This window comes from Octopus sinensis, linkage group LG2, assembly GCF_006345805.1.
Source record: "Octopus sinensis linkage group LG2, ASM634580v1, whole genome shotgun sequence".
NCBI lineage: Eukaryota > Metazoa > Mollusca > Cephalopoda > Octopoda > Octopodidae > Octopus > Octopus sinensis.
In genome coordinates, this window is record NC_042998.1 from 79,950,684 (window position 1) to 79,969,494 (window position 18,811).

Sequence of the window (18,811 nt, forward strand, 5' to 3'; positions counted from 1 at the left end):
ATTCTTGGACTGAGTGTGTGCATGTATATAAATATATATATATATATATTATATGAGCTCACAAAGCAAAGAATAGAGGTGTGGAAAGGGTATACAACAGCTCTGCCTCCAACTTTTCACAAGATAAAAAGAGGGCAGTGATGAGCCATGAATAACCATGCTCCAAAAAACCTACAAAGCCATCTGTCTCAGGTTATATTGCAGTTCACAAAGTGAGAAACTGTCATAAATTTGCTTATGTAAAAATACCTTTGTTCACTTGTATTCAAACATACATTGATATAAATGAACTAATACTGAGATGATATCTAGTTCTAATATTACACTCTGTAGACTGTATTGGGATAACAAATCACACATTTAATACCTGGTGCAAGTGGAACCTTCCACTTCATATTGGTCATTATAATCAACATAACTACATTCTCAAACAGCAGTAGGGAGATGACAAGTGGGACATCACAAAGTGAAATGAACACATGCCACAGTAGCAGTAATTATAAGAAAGGAAGGTTTCTTAGACAGGTAGAAACTTAAGGGAAAGTCTTTTCAGTAATTGCTGAGCTAAAAAAAGTTGCTCAGCCAAAGTTAGCACATACAATTCATGAAAGTGCTGAAAAGTGATACAAGCTGAACTTCAAATTACAGAGATTACAGGACAATACTCAAGAGCCCAGGAAGGGTTGAAGATAAAGAGAGTAGTAACCCCTTATTTAAGTAACAGCAGACTACTCAGTAGAGATAAGTGGGGTTACATTATCACTGTGTTGGAAACATGAACTCATTAGATGTCATTTCATAAGCAAAGACTAATGTCAGTAACCTGTTGCCCATGATACAGCAATAAAGGGTTTACTCTGTTTTTGAGAGTAAATCAGTCGTCAGGTGAGGAGAGAAATTGAGCTTCACAAATTTGAGACAAAAGGGATAGTGAATTTCTCTGACTGAGGTAGTTATGCTGCTGTTATTTACCATAAACAGCCACTATAGAAATGAGAGAAGACTGTTCTGATACAAATATGGGATGTGTATGGAAGATGACAGGTGAATAAAGAAGTACAAAGTGATCTGACTGGAAGGAACCTGTGGAAGAGGAAGACTGAGGAAGAAGTGGTGAAGGTTAACCTCAGGATGCTGAACCTCGTGAAGATGATAAGCAAAAGCAACGAGTGGTAAGACACTGTACCGGAGGAAAACCATGCAGTCCATGCAAGCGTGAAAAGAAAAAGGTGATGATAATATCCATTAGAAATCATGGCAGGATGCTTAACTCAGCTAATAGGTATTTTCTTAGAGAAGCTCCTTAAGAACCATATCAAGGGCATGTTTACTCCAGCAAATCTAGTATCATAGAATCAACCATATTCAATCAAGAAGTACTGCCAAACACTTTTGAGTAGACATTCATTCATCTTAAATTGTGAAGTATTTATACCAGTGAAGAATCCCCTTCCTACTCTAATGAAGTATCTTGTATTTTAGAGCATTTAATCACTGCTGTCATACTATCCTGCCTTACCTCCTGGTAGATCTGCTTGACCAAGTATGGGCAAGATCAGGAGAATGGCAAATATGTAAATATATCCAGAAGCTGGAGTAGATTATCTTGATTCGGGAAAAAATTTATAAATTTCTTCATTCTCACGAACAACTACAGAGAATGGAAACATCCTCCAAGACAAACATTACTTTAGATTTAATGATGCATACACACATGCATATGTATTTAGACATACACTCACACACATATATACACATGCACACACATAGATTTACAAAGTACTCAATATATGTAGCAGAGTTCATTTATTTAAAGTTAAAGGCTTCCTTCAGCCATTACTCTGAATTTTTGGTATCTATGTTTCACAAGAAACTTAGAATAGTGATAGACAAAATCCTCAACTTGCAAATAAATGAATATATATATATATGTGTGTGTGTGTGGTGTGCGTGTGCATGTGTGTTTATACATATGTCATAGCTTTTTCTTATTTTTTTCTTTTTTTTAAATGAATTTAGAATTAATAAACATTTCTAAAACTGATAGGTATCATAGCAAAAAAAAAATGGTGAGACTATTTTTTGGGGTTTTCTTTCTTTTTTTTTGTGTTTGGCACGTAACTTTTCTGCAAATATTTGGAATGACTTAACAGCTAAAAATCTCAGGTACAAAAGACTATTTCTAAAAATTTTATCATTCTTTTTTTTGGGGGGGTTATTTTTGTTGATTCTGAAGGCATTTCTAGTGTAAAAGTTGAATCTTTTTATTTTCAATTAAAAAAAAAAATTTTTTTATAGTACTTGAACTTATATGAAGTTCTGAAGTAGTTAAAAATAACTGATTTCATTGGTGAAATTCTGGGGAGATGACAAATTAATGACAGATGCAATATTGGAATTAAAAAAAAGTATAATAATAATAATAATAATAATAAAAAAACTTTTTTTTTACAATGCTACTTTCCAATCAACAACAGGAACAAAAATGATTTACATATACACAATTTCAAAATTCTTTGTAGCAAAACCGTTTTGGGATGTAGGTGGGGAAATTGATAAAAAAAACAAACCAGTTTTGATTTATGCTTTTTTTTCTTTTTATGAAGAAAAAAAAAAGACAACTCATATCTAAAGTAAGATTAAAGTTTAAAACTATCTAAAAAAAAATAAAAACTTTTTAAAATGTAAATTTTCTAAGAATATAATTCAGCTTTCTCAAAGTAATTTTTTTTGCTCAATTTATTAATATTAATTAATATTATAATTTTTTTGTTTCATTTCTGTTGCTTTTTTTTTTTTTTAATTTTTTTTGTTTGTTTTGTAATAAGAAGTATAAAAGTAGAAAACTTTGGTACAGCAGGCAAATTCTATGAAATAATTGATTAAAATAAGGCTGGATCTGGGAACAGCAAATCCTGTGGTTAGTAAACTCCAAAGATGCCAGGAAATCATTCTGCTTAAATTTGAATTATAATATAATATGTTGGATTCAGTTAATTCATGATAATTTATATACCGAAACCGCTAAAAATCCACAGATTTTCAGTCAATTCTTTTCTTAATTAGAAAGTTTTGCTGTGCAAATGATCGAAATATTCGAAAAAAAAAGATAAGCAAAATATGACAGATCTTGTGGTTAATCAGCATATATAAATTTACATCCTTCCTGACTTCATAAAAAGAACCCATTATTATTTATTATTAGTATTAACATGCTCTCTTTCTCTCTCCCCTATTTCTCCTTTGTTTATTTTTTTAAAACATTTTTTAAAAAATTATGGTTAATGGGATCAGGATGGGGCAGGAGGGGGGTGTTTATATTGACTTTTTTTATTTATTTTTTTTTTTTGACGGGGCCTGAAACAAAAGTTCAAAGTATGAGAAATGAATAAATAAATGACCAAAAAGCAAAATTTAAATATTATACACACGCATACACGTGTATGTATGTGTATATGTATACACACACACACATGTATGTGTGTGTATGTATATATACATATATATATATATATATATATATATATATATATACACACACACATACATATATATTTATATACAAACAAATATATATTATGAATATTTATATATATTCTAAAACATACACAAACATATGCATACACGTTTTTACATACATATATTTATATATACTTACATACAAATATATATACGTATTTGTGTGCGTATGTGTTTGCATACATGATGTGTGTGATTGAGCCATGTTAGCACATGGCTGAATATATTGCTGCCCTCATTAGAAAAATCTTCATAAAGAAAATGCAACGATGTTATTATGATTCACAGCAAGAGTCACTCAGAGATAAGGTACTTGCAGAAATTGCATCTTCAGGAGAGTCAAGAGAGTCACCTGAACAATTACCTAAGAGTTCAATAGCAGTCACTCGTGCTAGACTGCCACGAGAAGAACTATCTGTTTGTTTCCATACTTTCTTTGATAACAGCTGTGACCTCTTTGAATCATAGAACTTATTGGGAGCAGTTGGAGAAATATCTGTTGATTTAGAAGAGTGAGATACTGGACTTAGTTCTGTAAGTAAATCCTCTGAGTTATTGTCTGGCATTATGGTTTCAGAATTGGTACTTGATGTTGAAAACTGATCCAGAAAATCAAATGCAGACACAGCTTCTTTTTCTTGGTGGCCAAACCTTGTAAAGAGGTTGTGGAAGTTAGTTTGTGCATTTGCTCTTGATACAAGTTTTTGTCGTCCTAAAAAAGAAAATAGGAAAATATATAAATATGTTAAATTGAGGTTAATATTTTAAAGCAAGTTTAACTCCTTAGCACTGAAACCAACCATATCTGGCCCAAATATTCTGTTTTATGTTAAATCTGGCCAGATCTGGCCTCCCATACCTAGCCTACCATGTCATTCTAAAAATAAACAATCACATCATCAAACTATCAAAGCTACAAGGAAATGCCTGATTAATTCAAAACAATGTGAAAAAATAAGCATTACATTTGATAGAGCAATCTTAATGCTAAAGGGTTAAAAATAACAACAGACCATTTACTTATAGTGGAGAACTTAATATTGAAAGTAGAATGCTTGTAATGGGACAAGAGTCAACACTTATAGAAATATATATTTACTGAGTAAGTATCTTCTACTACAGCTCAGAGCTAACCAAAGCCATGTGAGTGGATTTCTTAAATAGAAACTGAAAGAAGCCTGCCGTATAACATTGTGCAATGCTTGAAATGAATACCACTGTCATTCATTTCCAGTATCCTGAGTAAACATATCTGGTCATGGAAATATTACCTTACTTAGAAACAGGTGAGGGCTGGCAACAGGAAGGACATCCAACTAGAAAATCTACTTCAGTAAACTCCGTTTGACTCATGCAAGCACGGAAAAGTGAACACTAAAGCAATATTGAATAACTTTACTTTGTAACTCAATTTGCAAACACATACATACAAAATAGCTTATGGTATAACTGAGAGGAATAATACTCAATCCTAGAATGCATTTAATCTAGTAGTCTCTAGATAGAGTCCCCTCCTCTATCTTTGAGGTTTCTTTAATAACTACTGTTAGATTTCTAAATTAGAAGCATACTGACCTTTCTTATGTTTAAACATGGGAACTGATAACTGTTCATCACTGCTGCTGTCTTCACTTTCGTTGGCTGTATTTATGTCAATCATAGAGTCCAACATGTCAGCACGAGTCTGTAGGAATAAAGAACATAACATTAACATATACTATTTATAGTATTCCATTAACATAAAATATTCTCAATATTTTTTAACATAATATACTATTAACATACAATACCATTAAACAGTGTATACCTGTAATATAATATGTCATTAACGACAAAACACTGACTCGAAAAATGACCAGCTAAGCGAATTTAACTTACAACCTGTCATTCATATTCATTTTTTAAGCGTTGATTCGTAACCCTAAATCCCGTTTCTCTATTATTTGTTTCGCCATCTTGTATGCATGGCTTCCTGTCTGTCATGCATTTTAAATTCCTCCTTTAATTTCAGTGTCATCCCGTTGTTATTCCATCCCCAGAATTCACTACAATATTCTCCCTCTCTCCTATTTATATGTGTTTAATCGAACCCCGAAGTTTCTAGATGTTCAGTAATTTCTGTCGCAGAAAATTCCCTACGTATTAACTTAAAACCTGTTGTTCCTTCGTCGTTATTCCTTTCCCCAAAGATACCCTAAATTCCCTACGAAATATTTTCTCTCTCTCTTATTTATATTACGTTCTCCTCGAACCCCGAAGTTCCTAGATGTTCAGTAATTTCTGTCGCAGAAAATTCCCTACGTATTAACTTAAAACCTGTTGTTTTCCTCCGTCGTTATTCCTTTCCCCAAAGATATCCTAAATTCCCTACGAATATTTTCTCTCTCTCTATTTATATTACATTCTTCTCGAACCCCGAAGTTTCTAGATGTTCAGTAATTTCTGTCGCAGAAAATTCCCTACGTATTAACTTAAAACCTGTTGTTCCTTCGTCGTTATTCCTTCCCCAAAGATATCCTAAATTCCCTACGAATATTTTCTCTCTCTCTTATTTATATACGTTCTCCTCGAACCCCGAAGTTCCTAGATGTTCAATTTCTGTCGCAGAAAATTCCCTACGTATTAACTTAAAACCTGTTGTTCCTCCGTCGTTATTCCTTTCCCCAAAGATATCCTAAATCCCTACGAAATATTTTCTCTCTCTCTTATTTATATTACATTCTTCTCGAACCCCGTTTCTAGATGTTCAGTAATTCTGTCGCAGAAAATTCCCTACACGTATTAACTTAAAACCTGTTGTTCCTTGGAGGTGACCCCGCCCTCCCACCCCTCTACCAGAACCGAAGTTTCTGTTTTCTATCTTTCTTGACCCCCCCCCCCCCCCACCCCTATGTAGGGTTTATTGTGATCATATAGCGCAAAAACTTTGAAATTTATGCAGGTTGTAGTCTAGAGTCTCAGTATGATATCTGGCAAATGCAAGCTTTCTTTTCAGGTACAGAACACTGCGGCCCCTCATCCCAGGGTCTCAGAGGCCCCACCTCCACACCCTCAGGGTAGGCACCCTCAACGTTGGCACATTGAAAGGTAGGTCTGGCGAGATAGTCGAGATGCTTGAACGGAGACGTGTTGATGTATGTTGTATGCAAGAAATAAGGTGGAGAGGAGGATCTGCTAGGGTCCTCACAGGCAAGGGACACAGGTACAAGATTTTCTGGGCAGGGAACACTGACGGGGTTGGTGGCGTGGGTATAATTATCGCTGAGAAATGGATAGATAGAGTAATTGAGGTAATCAGAGTAAGTGACAGAATACTTAAGATTAGAATAGTGCTTCATAATAGATTAGCAACCATTATATCGGCCTATGCCCCTCAGCCAGGGCTACCCGATGGACAGAAAGACAGTTTCTATGACACCCTACTGCAGACCACTCATCGACGAACGACAGGGACCTTCTCTTTGTGGCTGGTGATTTCAATGGGCATGTTGGACGACATGCTGGGGGCTTCCATGGCGTACATGGAGGCTACGGTTATGGTTCCCGCAACGAGGAGGGAACCAGGCTGCTGGAGTTCTGCGATGCGAATAGTCTTATGGTCTGCAACACTAACTTCAGGAAACCTACCAGCCACCTGGTCACCTACCGATCGGGCCGGCATACTAGCCAAATCGACTACATCCTTGCCAGAAAAAGGGAAAGATGGCTGCTTAAAAATGCCAAAACCTTCCCAGGCGAAGAATGCACCCCACAACATAGACTGGTAGTTAGTGACTTTAGGATCAGGACTAAGAGGGCGACTAAAGACGACCAACACATGGAGAAGAAGGGTCTGGAAGCTTAAAGCCCCTGCGAATGGACAGAGATTTAGAGATGTTACTTGAAGCCTTTGACGAAGTGGAAGGGGGTATAGCTACACATGGGGTAGAAGACAACTGGACGTTTCTGAGGGACAACCTGCTGAAAGCCACTGACCAGATCTGTGGCTGGTGCAAAGTCCCCTTAAGACCCAAAAGTGGTGGTGGAACAATATTGTTGACAGGGCTATTAGACAAAAGAAACAGGCTTGGAAGGCCTGGAAGAACGGTGGTAGCAGGGAAGGGTATCAGACTGCCAGAAGGGAAGCTAGGAGACAGGTCTATCTAGCCAGAGGGGAAGCAGATAAGAGAAAATTTGCCAATGTCCTGCGCCGTGAGGATGAAAGACTTGAGGTATTTCGTGTTGCAAGACAGTGTGTGAGAGAGAATCGTGATGTGGTAGGAGAGAAATGTGTTCGCATGGAGGATGGTTCACTTGCGCTAAATGAGGATGCAAAGAGAGAAGCTTGGAGACGCCTATGAAAGGTTACTGAATGAGGAAAATGAATGGGATAAAGAGAGTCTGCCGAATGTTGACCCTACAGAGGGACCAGCTATCCGAGTTGATAGCTCCGTGGTAGCTAAGGCAATTAGAAGCATGAAGACAGGGAAAGCCCCAGGCCCATCAGGAATTACTGCAGGATGCTCAAAATATCTGGCAGTGTCGGCTATAACCTAGTCACCCGTATAGTCAACCAGGTGATACACGAAGGAGTCATACCCAATGACTGGTGCAGCAGCATACTAGTCAACTGCTACAAAGGTAAAGGTGAAGCCCTAGATACAAATAATTACAGAGGTATCAAGCTGTTGGATCAAGTAATGAAGGTTACGGAGAGGGTCATAGCCCAACTAATTAGAGAGAGAGTTAGTTTAGATGAGATGCAGTTTGGGTTCGTGCCAGGAAAAAGTACCACTGATGCTATATTCCTGGTAAGGCAGCTGCAGGAGAAACCTAGCCAAAGATAAGCCCCTGTACCTGGCTTTCGTTGACATGGAGAAAGCTTTTGATAGGGTCCCCCGATCCCTTATCTGGTGGTCAATGAGGAAACTAGGGATAGATGAATGGCTGGTGAGGACTGTGCAAGCCATGTACAGAGATGCCGTAAGTAAGGTTAGGGTTGGCAACATGTACACAGAAGAATTCAAAGTAGAGGTTGGGGTCCACCAGGGTTCAGTACTCAGCCCCCTCCTATTTATATCATAGTACTCCAGGCAATTACGGAGGAATTCAAGACAGGCTGTCCCTGGGAGCTCCTCTACGCTGACGACCTTGCTCTTATTGCTGAGTCACTATCAGAACTGGAGGAGAAGTTCCAGGTGTGGAAGGAGGGTTTAGAATCAAGGGGCCTTAGAGTCAACCAGCTAAAACCAAAGTACTAAAAGTAGAAAGGTAGACAATCCACAAATATCTTCAGGAAGATGGCCCTGCTCGATCTGTAGAAAAGGTGTAGGTAGAAACTCTATAAGATGTACCCAGTGTAAGCTATGGACACATAAGAGGTGCAGCAATGTCAAAGGTAGGCTAACTGGGAAGATAGTTTTTGTATGTGGCAGATGCTCGGGAGCATTAACCTCCGAAAATCTGCAGAAAACAACTTCCGTCACTTTCCAGGGGGAAAAACTAGAAGTAGTTGATAGCTTCCGTTATCTAGGTGACCAAGTCAGTAGTGGGGGTGGGTGCACTGAAAGTGTAACTGCTAGAATAAGAATAGCCTGGGCAAAGTTTAGGGAGCTCTTACCTCTGCTGGTGACTAAAGGCCTCTCGCTCAGAGTAAAAGGCAGACTGTATGATGCGTGTGTACGAACAGCCATGCTACATGGCAGCGAAACATGGGCTGTGACTGCTGAGGACATGCGTAAGCTCGTGAGGAATGAAGCCAGTATGCTCCGATGGATGTGTAATGTCAGTGTACATACTCGACAGAGCGTTAGCACCTTGAGAGAAATGTTGTACCTAAGAAGCATCAGTTGTGGTGTGCAAGAGAGACGATTGCGCTGGTATGGTCATGTGGCGAGAATGGATGAAGATAGGTGTGTGAGAAAGTGCCAATCCCTAGCAGTTGAGGGAACCCGTGGAAGAGGTAGACCCAGGAAAACCTGGGACGAGGTGGTGAAGCACGACCTTCGAACTTTAGGCCTCACTGAGGAAATGACCAGAGACCGAGACCTTTGGAAATATTCTGTACGTGAGAAGACCAGGCAGGACAAGTGAGCCCAGCCCACTTATGAATGCCTTTCCTCCCTTGGACACAAAGACCGGTTGAGGCAAGCGAAGTCGATATAGAACCTCATCCGACGACAGACACCCATCCCAACCCCCCATGCTTGCGAAGACATGTTGGGGCAAGCGAAATCGAAATCGAAATCGAAACCGAATTGAACCAGCCAGGATCCCTGGCCTGGTGGTACGTAAAAAGCACTATCCGACTCGGGGCCGTGGCACGTAAAATACTCCAATGCGACCGTACGACAGGCCCCATGCCAACCCCCTTTGCTTGTGAAGACATGTTGGGGCAAGCGAAATCGAAATCGAATTGACCAGCCAGGATCCCTGGTCTGGTGGTACGTAAAAAGCACTATCCGACTCGTGGCCGTGGCACGTAAAATACTCCAATGCGACCGTACGACAGGCACCCTTGCCAACCCCCTTTGCTTGTGAAGACATGTTGGGGCAAGCGAAATCGAAATCGAATTGAACCAGCCAGGATCCCTGGTCTGGTGGTACGTAAAAAGCACTATCCGACTCGTGGCCGATGCCAGCACACCGCCTCGACTGGCTTCCGTGCCGGTGGCACATATAAATACACCAATCTGACCGTGGCCGTTGCCAGCCCCGCCTGGCACTGTGCAGGTGGCACGTAAAAAGCACCACATACACTCACGGAGTGGTTGGCGTTAGGAAGGGCATCCAGCTGTAGAAACATTGCCAAATTAGACTGGAGCCTGGTGCAGCCTTCTGGCTTCCCAGAACCCCGGTCGAACCGTCCAACCCATGCTAGCATGGAGAACGGACGTTAAACGACGATGATGATAATCATAGTTTGCTACCAAGAATGGTGTGTGGGTTTTATGCTTCCTGGCTATAAATTAGGCACTTCAAGATAAGCTGAACATACCAGTCTGACTGTCTACTATACATCAATTAACATCAGAACTGTCCTAAGATCAAATCCTGGGATGGTTAAGGCAGTTTTGGTTTTTAATTGACTTAAAAATGATTGGTACTGTCTTATAAAATGACTAAAGAAATACTTCCTTTAAAGTGCCATAAATATGTCCCACCACTAAATATTGTGAGAAGATGGAAACTGTACTTGAAGTCCATTAGATGGACTGTACCTGTAAGTCAAAGATCCAGCTTTGTCACATTGACTCTACCTGTTAAAGGTACTTGTATCTGTAAGGGTTCATAAATACTCAGCCATTTTGCACACTAATTTAACAAGCAGGTTTTAATAAGACATTCATACATCAAAATCAACATAAGGGACCATCTTGTAGTAGGCCTAAACACACTCAACCAAGTGTCACTTGACCCCTTAGCTGGATTCATTCACCTGTGTAAATATTTAATGTTATTTTCTTACTAACAGTAACTTGGCACAGCTATATCAATCTCACCAATCCAAAAACCTTGCATAGATCATAGACTCGACTCCCACCATCCCTATGGTGCAGCACCTTGAGCAAGTGTCTTTCACTACAGTCACAAGTTGATGTAGGCATTTTTTGAGTGAATTTGGAAGACAGAAGCTGTATGAAAGCCTGTCATGTGTATGCATGCTTCTATCTGTTCCCCCCACCAGCACTTGACAACCAGTGTTGGTTTGTTTATATCTCTGTAATTTAGCTGTTTGGCAAAAGAGACCAATAAAATAAGTACCAGACTTATAAAAAAAGGACTGGCGTTGACTTGCTCAGCTGAAACCCTTTAGGGCAGTGCCCCAGTATGGCCACAGTCCAATGACTGAAATAAGTAAAAGATAAAAGAACAGATATATTTTCACAGTCTAGCAGTTTGGTTTGCAAAATTCTGTTCAAGTATATCTGTAGAGCAATGCATTTTTGTTATTTGTAATTTCTTGCTATACTAACCTCTGGGTTCATCACCAACATGTCACTGATATCTTTCTCTGGAGTTGATAACTTCTCAGCGCCACCATGTACTTTACTTGAGTCAACATTAAGGTTGGCTACAGCACACAGCTTCTGCAGAAACTGCTGGTCTTCTTCACAAGAATCTTTTAATTCAAATGCTTCTGAACTGTCGTCAGCATATTCATTCATCCAGTCACACGATGCTGAAGATTCATTTGAGGGACAGCTAGTAAAAATGATATCCCCACTGGAAGGCGTTAAATAAAATTCATCTTCTACCCAATGATAACCTTCAACACTGCTACTGTGACCACTGGGATTGAATATATCACTATCAATGTCAGAGTTACACTCAATACTGTTCAGACTAGAGAAACTTGATTGTAATTCTTTTACAGTTTTAGAAAGGTTGTCAATCTTCAGAGAAACATTGTCAAATTCTGCTAGGTTCGACTGGCAGTGTTCATGACATGTCTCATTATTGGAGTGGAGATTTTTCAAAGTTTGAGTTTGGTTTTCTCCATCACATTCATTGTTGCTACCAGAGAAAAGACTTCGGTTGGAATCCACACAGCAGAGGCTATAAAACTCCTGTCGGAATTTCTTTTGCTCTTCAATTTCTTTTGGACTCATTAAGTTATTAACATCAATATCTTCAGTTTCAAATTGCTCCTGACAAATGTTTGTCACTGGTAGAGTCATATAACGACCAGCCTGTACACCGTGTGTGGGTTGGCGGTGTTGTAGAGTCTGCCAACAAAGCATGTTGGGGCTGTTGGTATTTTGCTGCCATGGAGTAGAATGATGTCTGGATGCTTTCTGACGATTTTTGTAATAACTTAGATTCTTTTCAATATCTTCTTTGGAAAATTGCAGTAACCATTCTTCAGCACTTTGAGTCACATCAGACTGTTGTGGTCGTCGTGGAAGCTGAAGTTTTTCCTGTAATCAAGTAACAAAAGATAATTTCATATTCAGCAATTGACATTTACATGTATATTATACATACACACACACACACACATATATATACATATGTAAGAAAGACACTTACACATTTGCAAAAACACATGCACATGTAATATATATATAATATTTATATACATATTCACATTATACATAAAGTTTATAAATATACACACATATATATCCCTGTCTTTACGCACACAAATAGTGAGAGAGAGAAAGAGAGAGGGGGGAGAGAGAGAGGGGGGGAGAAAGAAACAGAGAAATCTAACAGTTGTAGGAGAAAATGTAAAGGAAATCTTATAGAAAGTAAAAATGCAGAGAAGGAAAAGTAGCCAGAGAAAAAATGGAAATATAAAGAAATTGATATTTATGATGCACATCTACCAATTCTCTTACATAATTGGAAGACTTACTTGATCCAATTTTAACAAGATAATATCAAATAAAAACATAAGGATATATTTCTCTATATATGAGATCACTAACTGTATAATGTTTTTTTTCTACTAATCAAGCACAGGCAAAGAAACTAGCTTTGCAACCACATAGTTTCAGGTTCAGTCCCACTGCACAGCATCTTGGGCAAGTGTCTTCCTTGGGTTGACAAATGCCTTGTGAATAAATTTAGTTGATGGAAACTGGAAGCCAGTCATAAATGTTGTGTGGATGTGCGTGTTTATGTATGTCCCCTCTTCACTGCTTGACAACTAGTATTGGTTTGTTTACATTCCCATGACTTCACAGCTTTGGCAAAAGAGACTAATACAGTAAGTACCAGACTTAAAAAAATAAGTACTGGAGTCAATTTGTTTGACTAAATACTTCAAGATGGTGCCCCAGCATGGCCACAGTCCAATGACTGAAACAGGTAAAAGATAAATGATAGTTACTAAAGCAATGCAATTTTTGAAAGATTTTTTTTATTGTTATGTACCAATCATTATCATCATCATCATTTACCATCTGTTTTCCATGCTGGCATGGATTGGATGGTTCGACTGGGGTCTGGGAAGTCAGGAGGCTGCACCAGGCCCCAATCTGACCTGGCAGTGTTTCTACAGCTGGATGCTCTTCCTAATACCAACCACTCTGAGAGTGTAGCGGGTGCTTTTTACGTGCCACCGGCACAGGGGCCAGAGGAGCTGGCATCGACCATGATCAAATGGTGCTTTTTACATGCCACCAGCATGGAAGCCAGTCAAAGCAGCACTGGCATCGGCCATGTTCGGATGGTGCTTTTTAAATGCTACCAGTACGAAGGTCACAACTACAATTTCGATTTGATTGTAATTTGATTGGATTTGATTTTGGTATTGATGCTGATGTTGATGTACTTGACTCAATAGGTCTCCTCAAGCACAGCATGTCGCCCTATGATCCAAGGTACTTTTGAGTGGGCTGGTGTAGGTTACAGCTGTAAACTCACTTTATTTGCTGGGTCTTCTCAGTTACAGCATACCTCCAGAGGTCTCAGTCTTTTGTCATTGCCTCTGTGAGGCCCAACGTTCGAAGGTCATGCTTCACCACCTCATATGGAATTACACCAATGAAGATATAGAATTGCACCTAGAAAGTAACCCTTCTAGGCACAAGTCCAGGTAAAGTTGTTTATGGAAGACCAGCAGTCACCCATGCATACCATCTCTGCTCTCCATGCCACTGATGTTATTCAAGGGAAAGGCAAAGGCTGATACAGCTTGGCACTAGTGATGTTGCAACTCATTTCTACAGATAAGTGAACTGGAGCAATGTGAAATAAAGTGTCTTGCTCAAGAACACAATACACAGCCCAGCCTGGGAGTTGAACTCATGTATATGAATATATTTATTATTATTATTATTATTATTATTATTATTATTGAGTGAGAGAGTAGCACATGCTATCAAAGTGATACCAGGGTACAAATATACAAAATCCAATAAACCAATCATGACTACTTGTCTGATAAGGGTACACCAGGCACATGCATCACAACCATATGTATGTGACAGGGTGATCTCATATCAAGATAAATTGTGCATGACCTTGCAAGAGGGGCCCACTTAGAATTTTCTTCAAGTTGAGTACCCCATCCTGCTCAAAAGTTCCCTGAATAAGGGTTGTTTAAGGATAACGAATGAAACACCCTTATTTCTAGGGGTGAATTATTCAAACCACTAAGGAACAACTAGTTAAGGTCAAGCAACTGATAAGCAAATCTGTGGTATTGAGCAGAATATTTGCTACAGCCCATCTTTTACACCAACACAAACATGTACATCTTAACACGTTTAATCAGTTAAAATCAGGAGCCATGAGAGTTACTGTCTGGCATTGCATCATCACCATCACCATCATCATCATCATCATCATCATCATTAAGGTGGTGAGCTGGCAGAATCATTAGCACACAGGGCAGAATGCTTAGCATTTATCCATCTTTATGTTCTGAGTTCAAATTCTGCTGAGGTCAATTTTTGCCTTTTATCTGTTAGGGGTTGATAAAATAAGTACCAGTTGAATACTGTAGTCAATGTAATGGACTAAACCCCTACCCCAAGCTTACTGGCCTTGTGCCAAAATTTGAAGTCACTATTATTAAGGCAGCGAGCTGGCAGAATCATTAGCACTTCAGGTAAACTGCCACTAAGCATTTTGTTCATTTTACATTCTGGGTTCAAATTCCACTGTGGTTGACTTTGCCTTTTTGGTGTTGATAAATTAAGTACCAGTGAAACACTGAGCTTGATATAATCAACTAGTCTCCTCCCCCAAAAGTTCAGGCCTTGTGCCTTTAGTAGAAAGGATTACTATTATTATAATTATTATTATTAGTGAATTGACAGAATCACTAGGGTATCGGACAAAATATCTTGTGTTTCTTTTGACTTTTTATGTTCTGGGCTCAAATCCTGACAAGGTCAACTCTGTCTTTCATCCTTTCAGGGTCAATAACCCTTTAGCATTCAAATTATTCTGTCAAATGTATTTATTCACATTGTTTTGAATTTATTCACATGTGTTTATCTCATAGCTTTGAAATTTTTATGGCATGATTTTTTATTTTTAGAGTGGCATTGTAAGATAGGTGTGAGAGGCTGGATCTGGCCAGTTTGAACATAATACAGGGAGAATACTTGGGCCAGATATGGCCAGTTTAAATGCTAAAGAGATAATGTCAAATTTTGGGGTTGATGATACTGATTAGCCCCCTCACCTCAAAACCACTGACCTTGTGGCCAATTCAAAAAAACTTTTTACAACCAATGTCTGAACAATGATAGTATGTTACTATGTAACTATGTCTATGAATATATTTTTATGCATATGCTGTCAATATATTAAGAATTTTACATATAATTATTGGATATAACCCAGGAAACTAGAATGTATATTTGTACCTAAATCCTCTTTGCCCATGTTATTTCAATTCAATCCCCTAACCAGCAAATTTTTTCTGTCTTTCTCTCTCTTCTATTATTCTCTATTATATCAGCCCTTGGTTTTATCGCTCCAGTTCTTTTCTATTACTCACTTCTGTCATTTCCTCTTCCTTCATTCAAGTCATCTTACATAACAAGACAAAACAATGCATGTTGGCCACTTTATTAACCAGTTAGCCAATTTGTCCCACCCATTTTAACTACATGGATCCAGAAGACATTGGTCTGTTAATTTGGATGTCAACATAATAAGTCCATCCCCATTTCTTTATCTAAAACTCCTCCTTGATGGCATGGAGACTATCAATATGCTACTAATGACTTTATATTCATTTGTTATTACACTTGCGACAAAGGCTGACACATTGTAGATTGGACATCCTTGGTCTTGGCAGACTGTCTGGGACAGCCATCTGCTGATTTGCTATTACATCACAACAAAGGTTATCTCTGATAAACTAAATACAATAAAGAGGGGATACTAGGCTCCCTTTAAAAAAATCCCTATCATACTGTATAGTCTGATGGAGACACTATTACTTTCTGGTCACCTCTAAAGACTAGTTTAGAGGCAACCTTTAAACCCAGCAGTCTTCATTGCTCTTATTAACCTCCTGGTAACTAAAGCCCTGATAATCTATACAAGATATTAGAGGAAATAATCTAATATCTATAAACACTTTGTCACAGATCATACAGTCATGGAAACCTCAACACTCTTTGGTTTTGCCTAAGGACAAATACAGAGGTAACTTTTATAATTCGCAATCTGCATTGCCTTTTTTACAGAAGTCATCTGCCCTATAGTATATGCAGTTACTCTATCTGTTAGAAATAATGACCAAATCTCTTCCAAATTACATGCTTTACAAGTCAAACAACATCATAAAGAAATAATTGATAAACAAAATTGCAAGATTTAAAAAAAAAAATCTACATTCATGTTTAATTTCTTTTAAATGGGGGATGAAAAATTACTAAAATCAATTACTCTTACCTTTTCAACAGAATTCCGTTCAGAAGGAACTGATGCTACCTTTTTAAATTTAATATTATGGTCATCATTGGTATCTTGATGTTCGTTGTCATGTGGATGTTCCTTCTTGAAGACCTGCATGAATCATTAACAAAAAAAAAAAAAAAGTAGAAGAGGGAAGATAGATAATTATTTATAATACATATAGACATATGAACAGGAGCTTTCTTGAAGTGTTCCCTAGGTCCATAAGAGAATCTGAAGTCATTAAAGCTAGATAGCAAAAATACTCATTAATCAAATAGTTCTGTTTCTTATGGTAGCCAGCTGTACTTCAATTATATCTTTTTAGAACTTAATGAACTAAGTCAATGAGGGTTAAGTATCTTGACTAGAAACCTAGTACAGTGTGTAGTTAAGAATTTGTTCTGAACATCAAACAGAAGTGGTTCTCAGCCTTTTCTAGTTCAGTGCCACCTTTCACGAGATGGCATTTTGCAAACCATCCCCCATGTTTAAAAAAAAATGATATTTTTAATTAAACAGAAGTTAATTTTGTGTAGTGGTTTATTAGTTTATTATCCGTATTTTCTTATATTAGTATTCCACCCAACAGTATGTGCCACATTTTAAATATCTGTGTGGACTAATGCTAAATTTTTATAGGAATTATTAAAGCAGGCAAGGACTTTTATCTTTTATCTGTGTTAGTCAGTGTACTGCAGCCATGCTGGGGCACCAACATGAAGGATTTTAGCTGAACAGATCAACCCCACAACTTATTCTAATAGTCTCATTTGCTGAACTGCTGTTACAGGGACATAAACAAACCAACACTGACTGTCAATCAGTGGTGGGAGGATAAACAGTCATACACACATACACATACATGCACAGACACACACACACATGACTTGCGTAAGTACTCAAAAGGCATTGTTCAGCCTGAGGCTATAGTAGAAGATACTTGCCAACACCCATATTGTTGCAAAGCAAGCTTCTCAACAATATGGCCATGCCTGTGCCTATGTAACAAAATTATATTAGCCCTTGGAGCATTATCAGTCTTGTTTTCTGCTCACTATTAACACAGTGTCCCATTCATATTTTAACCTTCACAAAGAATTTTTGAATAGAAGTATTGTATCTGGTTTAAATATTTTATTCATAAAAAAAGTAAAAACCCCATTTATAGTGCCCTCTTGACATTTTCTGTCCCTTTATGAGTTCACAACACCTCCAAAGATGTGCTGTCACTCAGGTATAGAGCCACTGGTCTACAGGAGGTAAGAGTAATGACAGCATAGTTTCCAATATTGCAGTAATTGGTGATGTACAGCCTACAAGATTTGAACTCAAAAGCACAAGCTGACAAGACACTTATCACCTATACAATGTCTTCTCTGTTTGCAACGGTGAACTTTACCTCCACATGGTACCTATATATATAATATATATATAGCTCAGTGAAAACAGCCATGGAAATGAACTGTTCTACACTGAGATACAGTGCAGTATCAGTGCAAAGATACCAGCTATCGACTCTCTGGGTCAGGAAGCTGCCACCATGTTGCCTACTAAACATTCATACATACACACATACATACATCCTGAACCAGCCAGGATCCCTGGTCTGGTGGTACGTAAAAAGCACCATCCGACTCGTGGCCGATGCCAGCACCGCCTCATCTGGCTTCTGTGCCGGTGGCACATAAAATACACCAATCCGACCGTGGCCGTTGCCAGCCTCGCCTGGCACCTGTGCAGGTGGCACGTAAAAAGCACCCACTACACTCACGGAGTGGTTGGCGTTAGGAAGGGCATCCAGCTGTAGAAACACTGCCAGATAAGACTGGAGCCTGGTGCAGCCTTCTGGCTTCCCAGATCCCCGGTCGAACCGTCCAACCCATGCTAGCATGGAGAACGGACGTTAAACGATGAATAATAATAATAATAATAATAATAA

At 38.5% G+C, this 18,811-nt stretch overlaps 1 protein-coding gene across 2 annotated transcripts in view; it reads right to left on the reverse strand.

Annotated features, from left to right (window-relative positions):
- Positions 1 to 3,587: 3,587 nt before the first annotated feature.
- Positions 3,588 to 18,811, reverse strand: part of LOC115232532 — a 277,962-nt gene continuing 262,738 nt past the window's right edge. For both annotated transcript variants that reach the window (XM_029802460.2, XM_029802461.2), the window contains 4 exons: positions 16,867 to 16,980; positions 11,475 to 12,419; positions 5,095 to 5,203; positions 3,588 to 4,231 (listed from right to left, as the gene is read on the reverse strand). In XM_029802460.2, the coding sequence (XP_029658320.1) occupies positions 3,795 to 4,231; positions 5,095 to 5,203; positions 11,475 to 12,419; positions 16,867 to 16,980 (1,605 nt within the window). In that variant the 3' untranslated portion in view covers positions 3,588 to 3,794. The remainder of the gene's footprint in view (positions 4,232 to 5,094; positions 5,204 to 11,474; positions 12,420 to 16,866; positions 16,981 to 18,811) is intronic.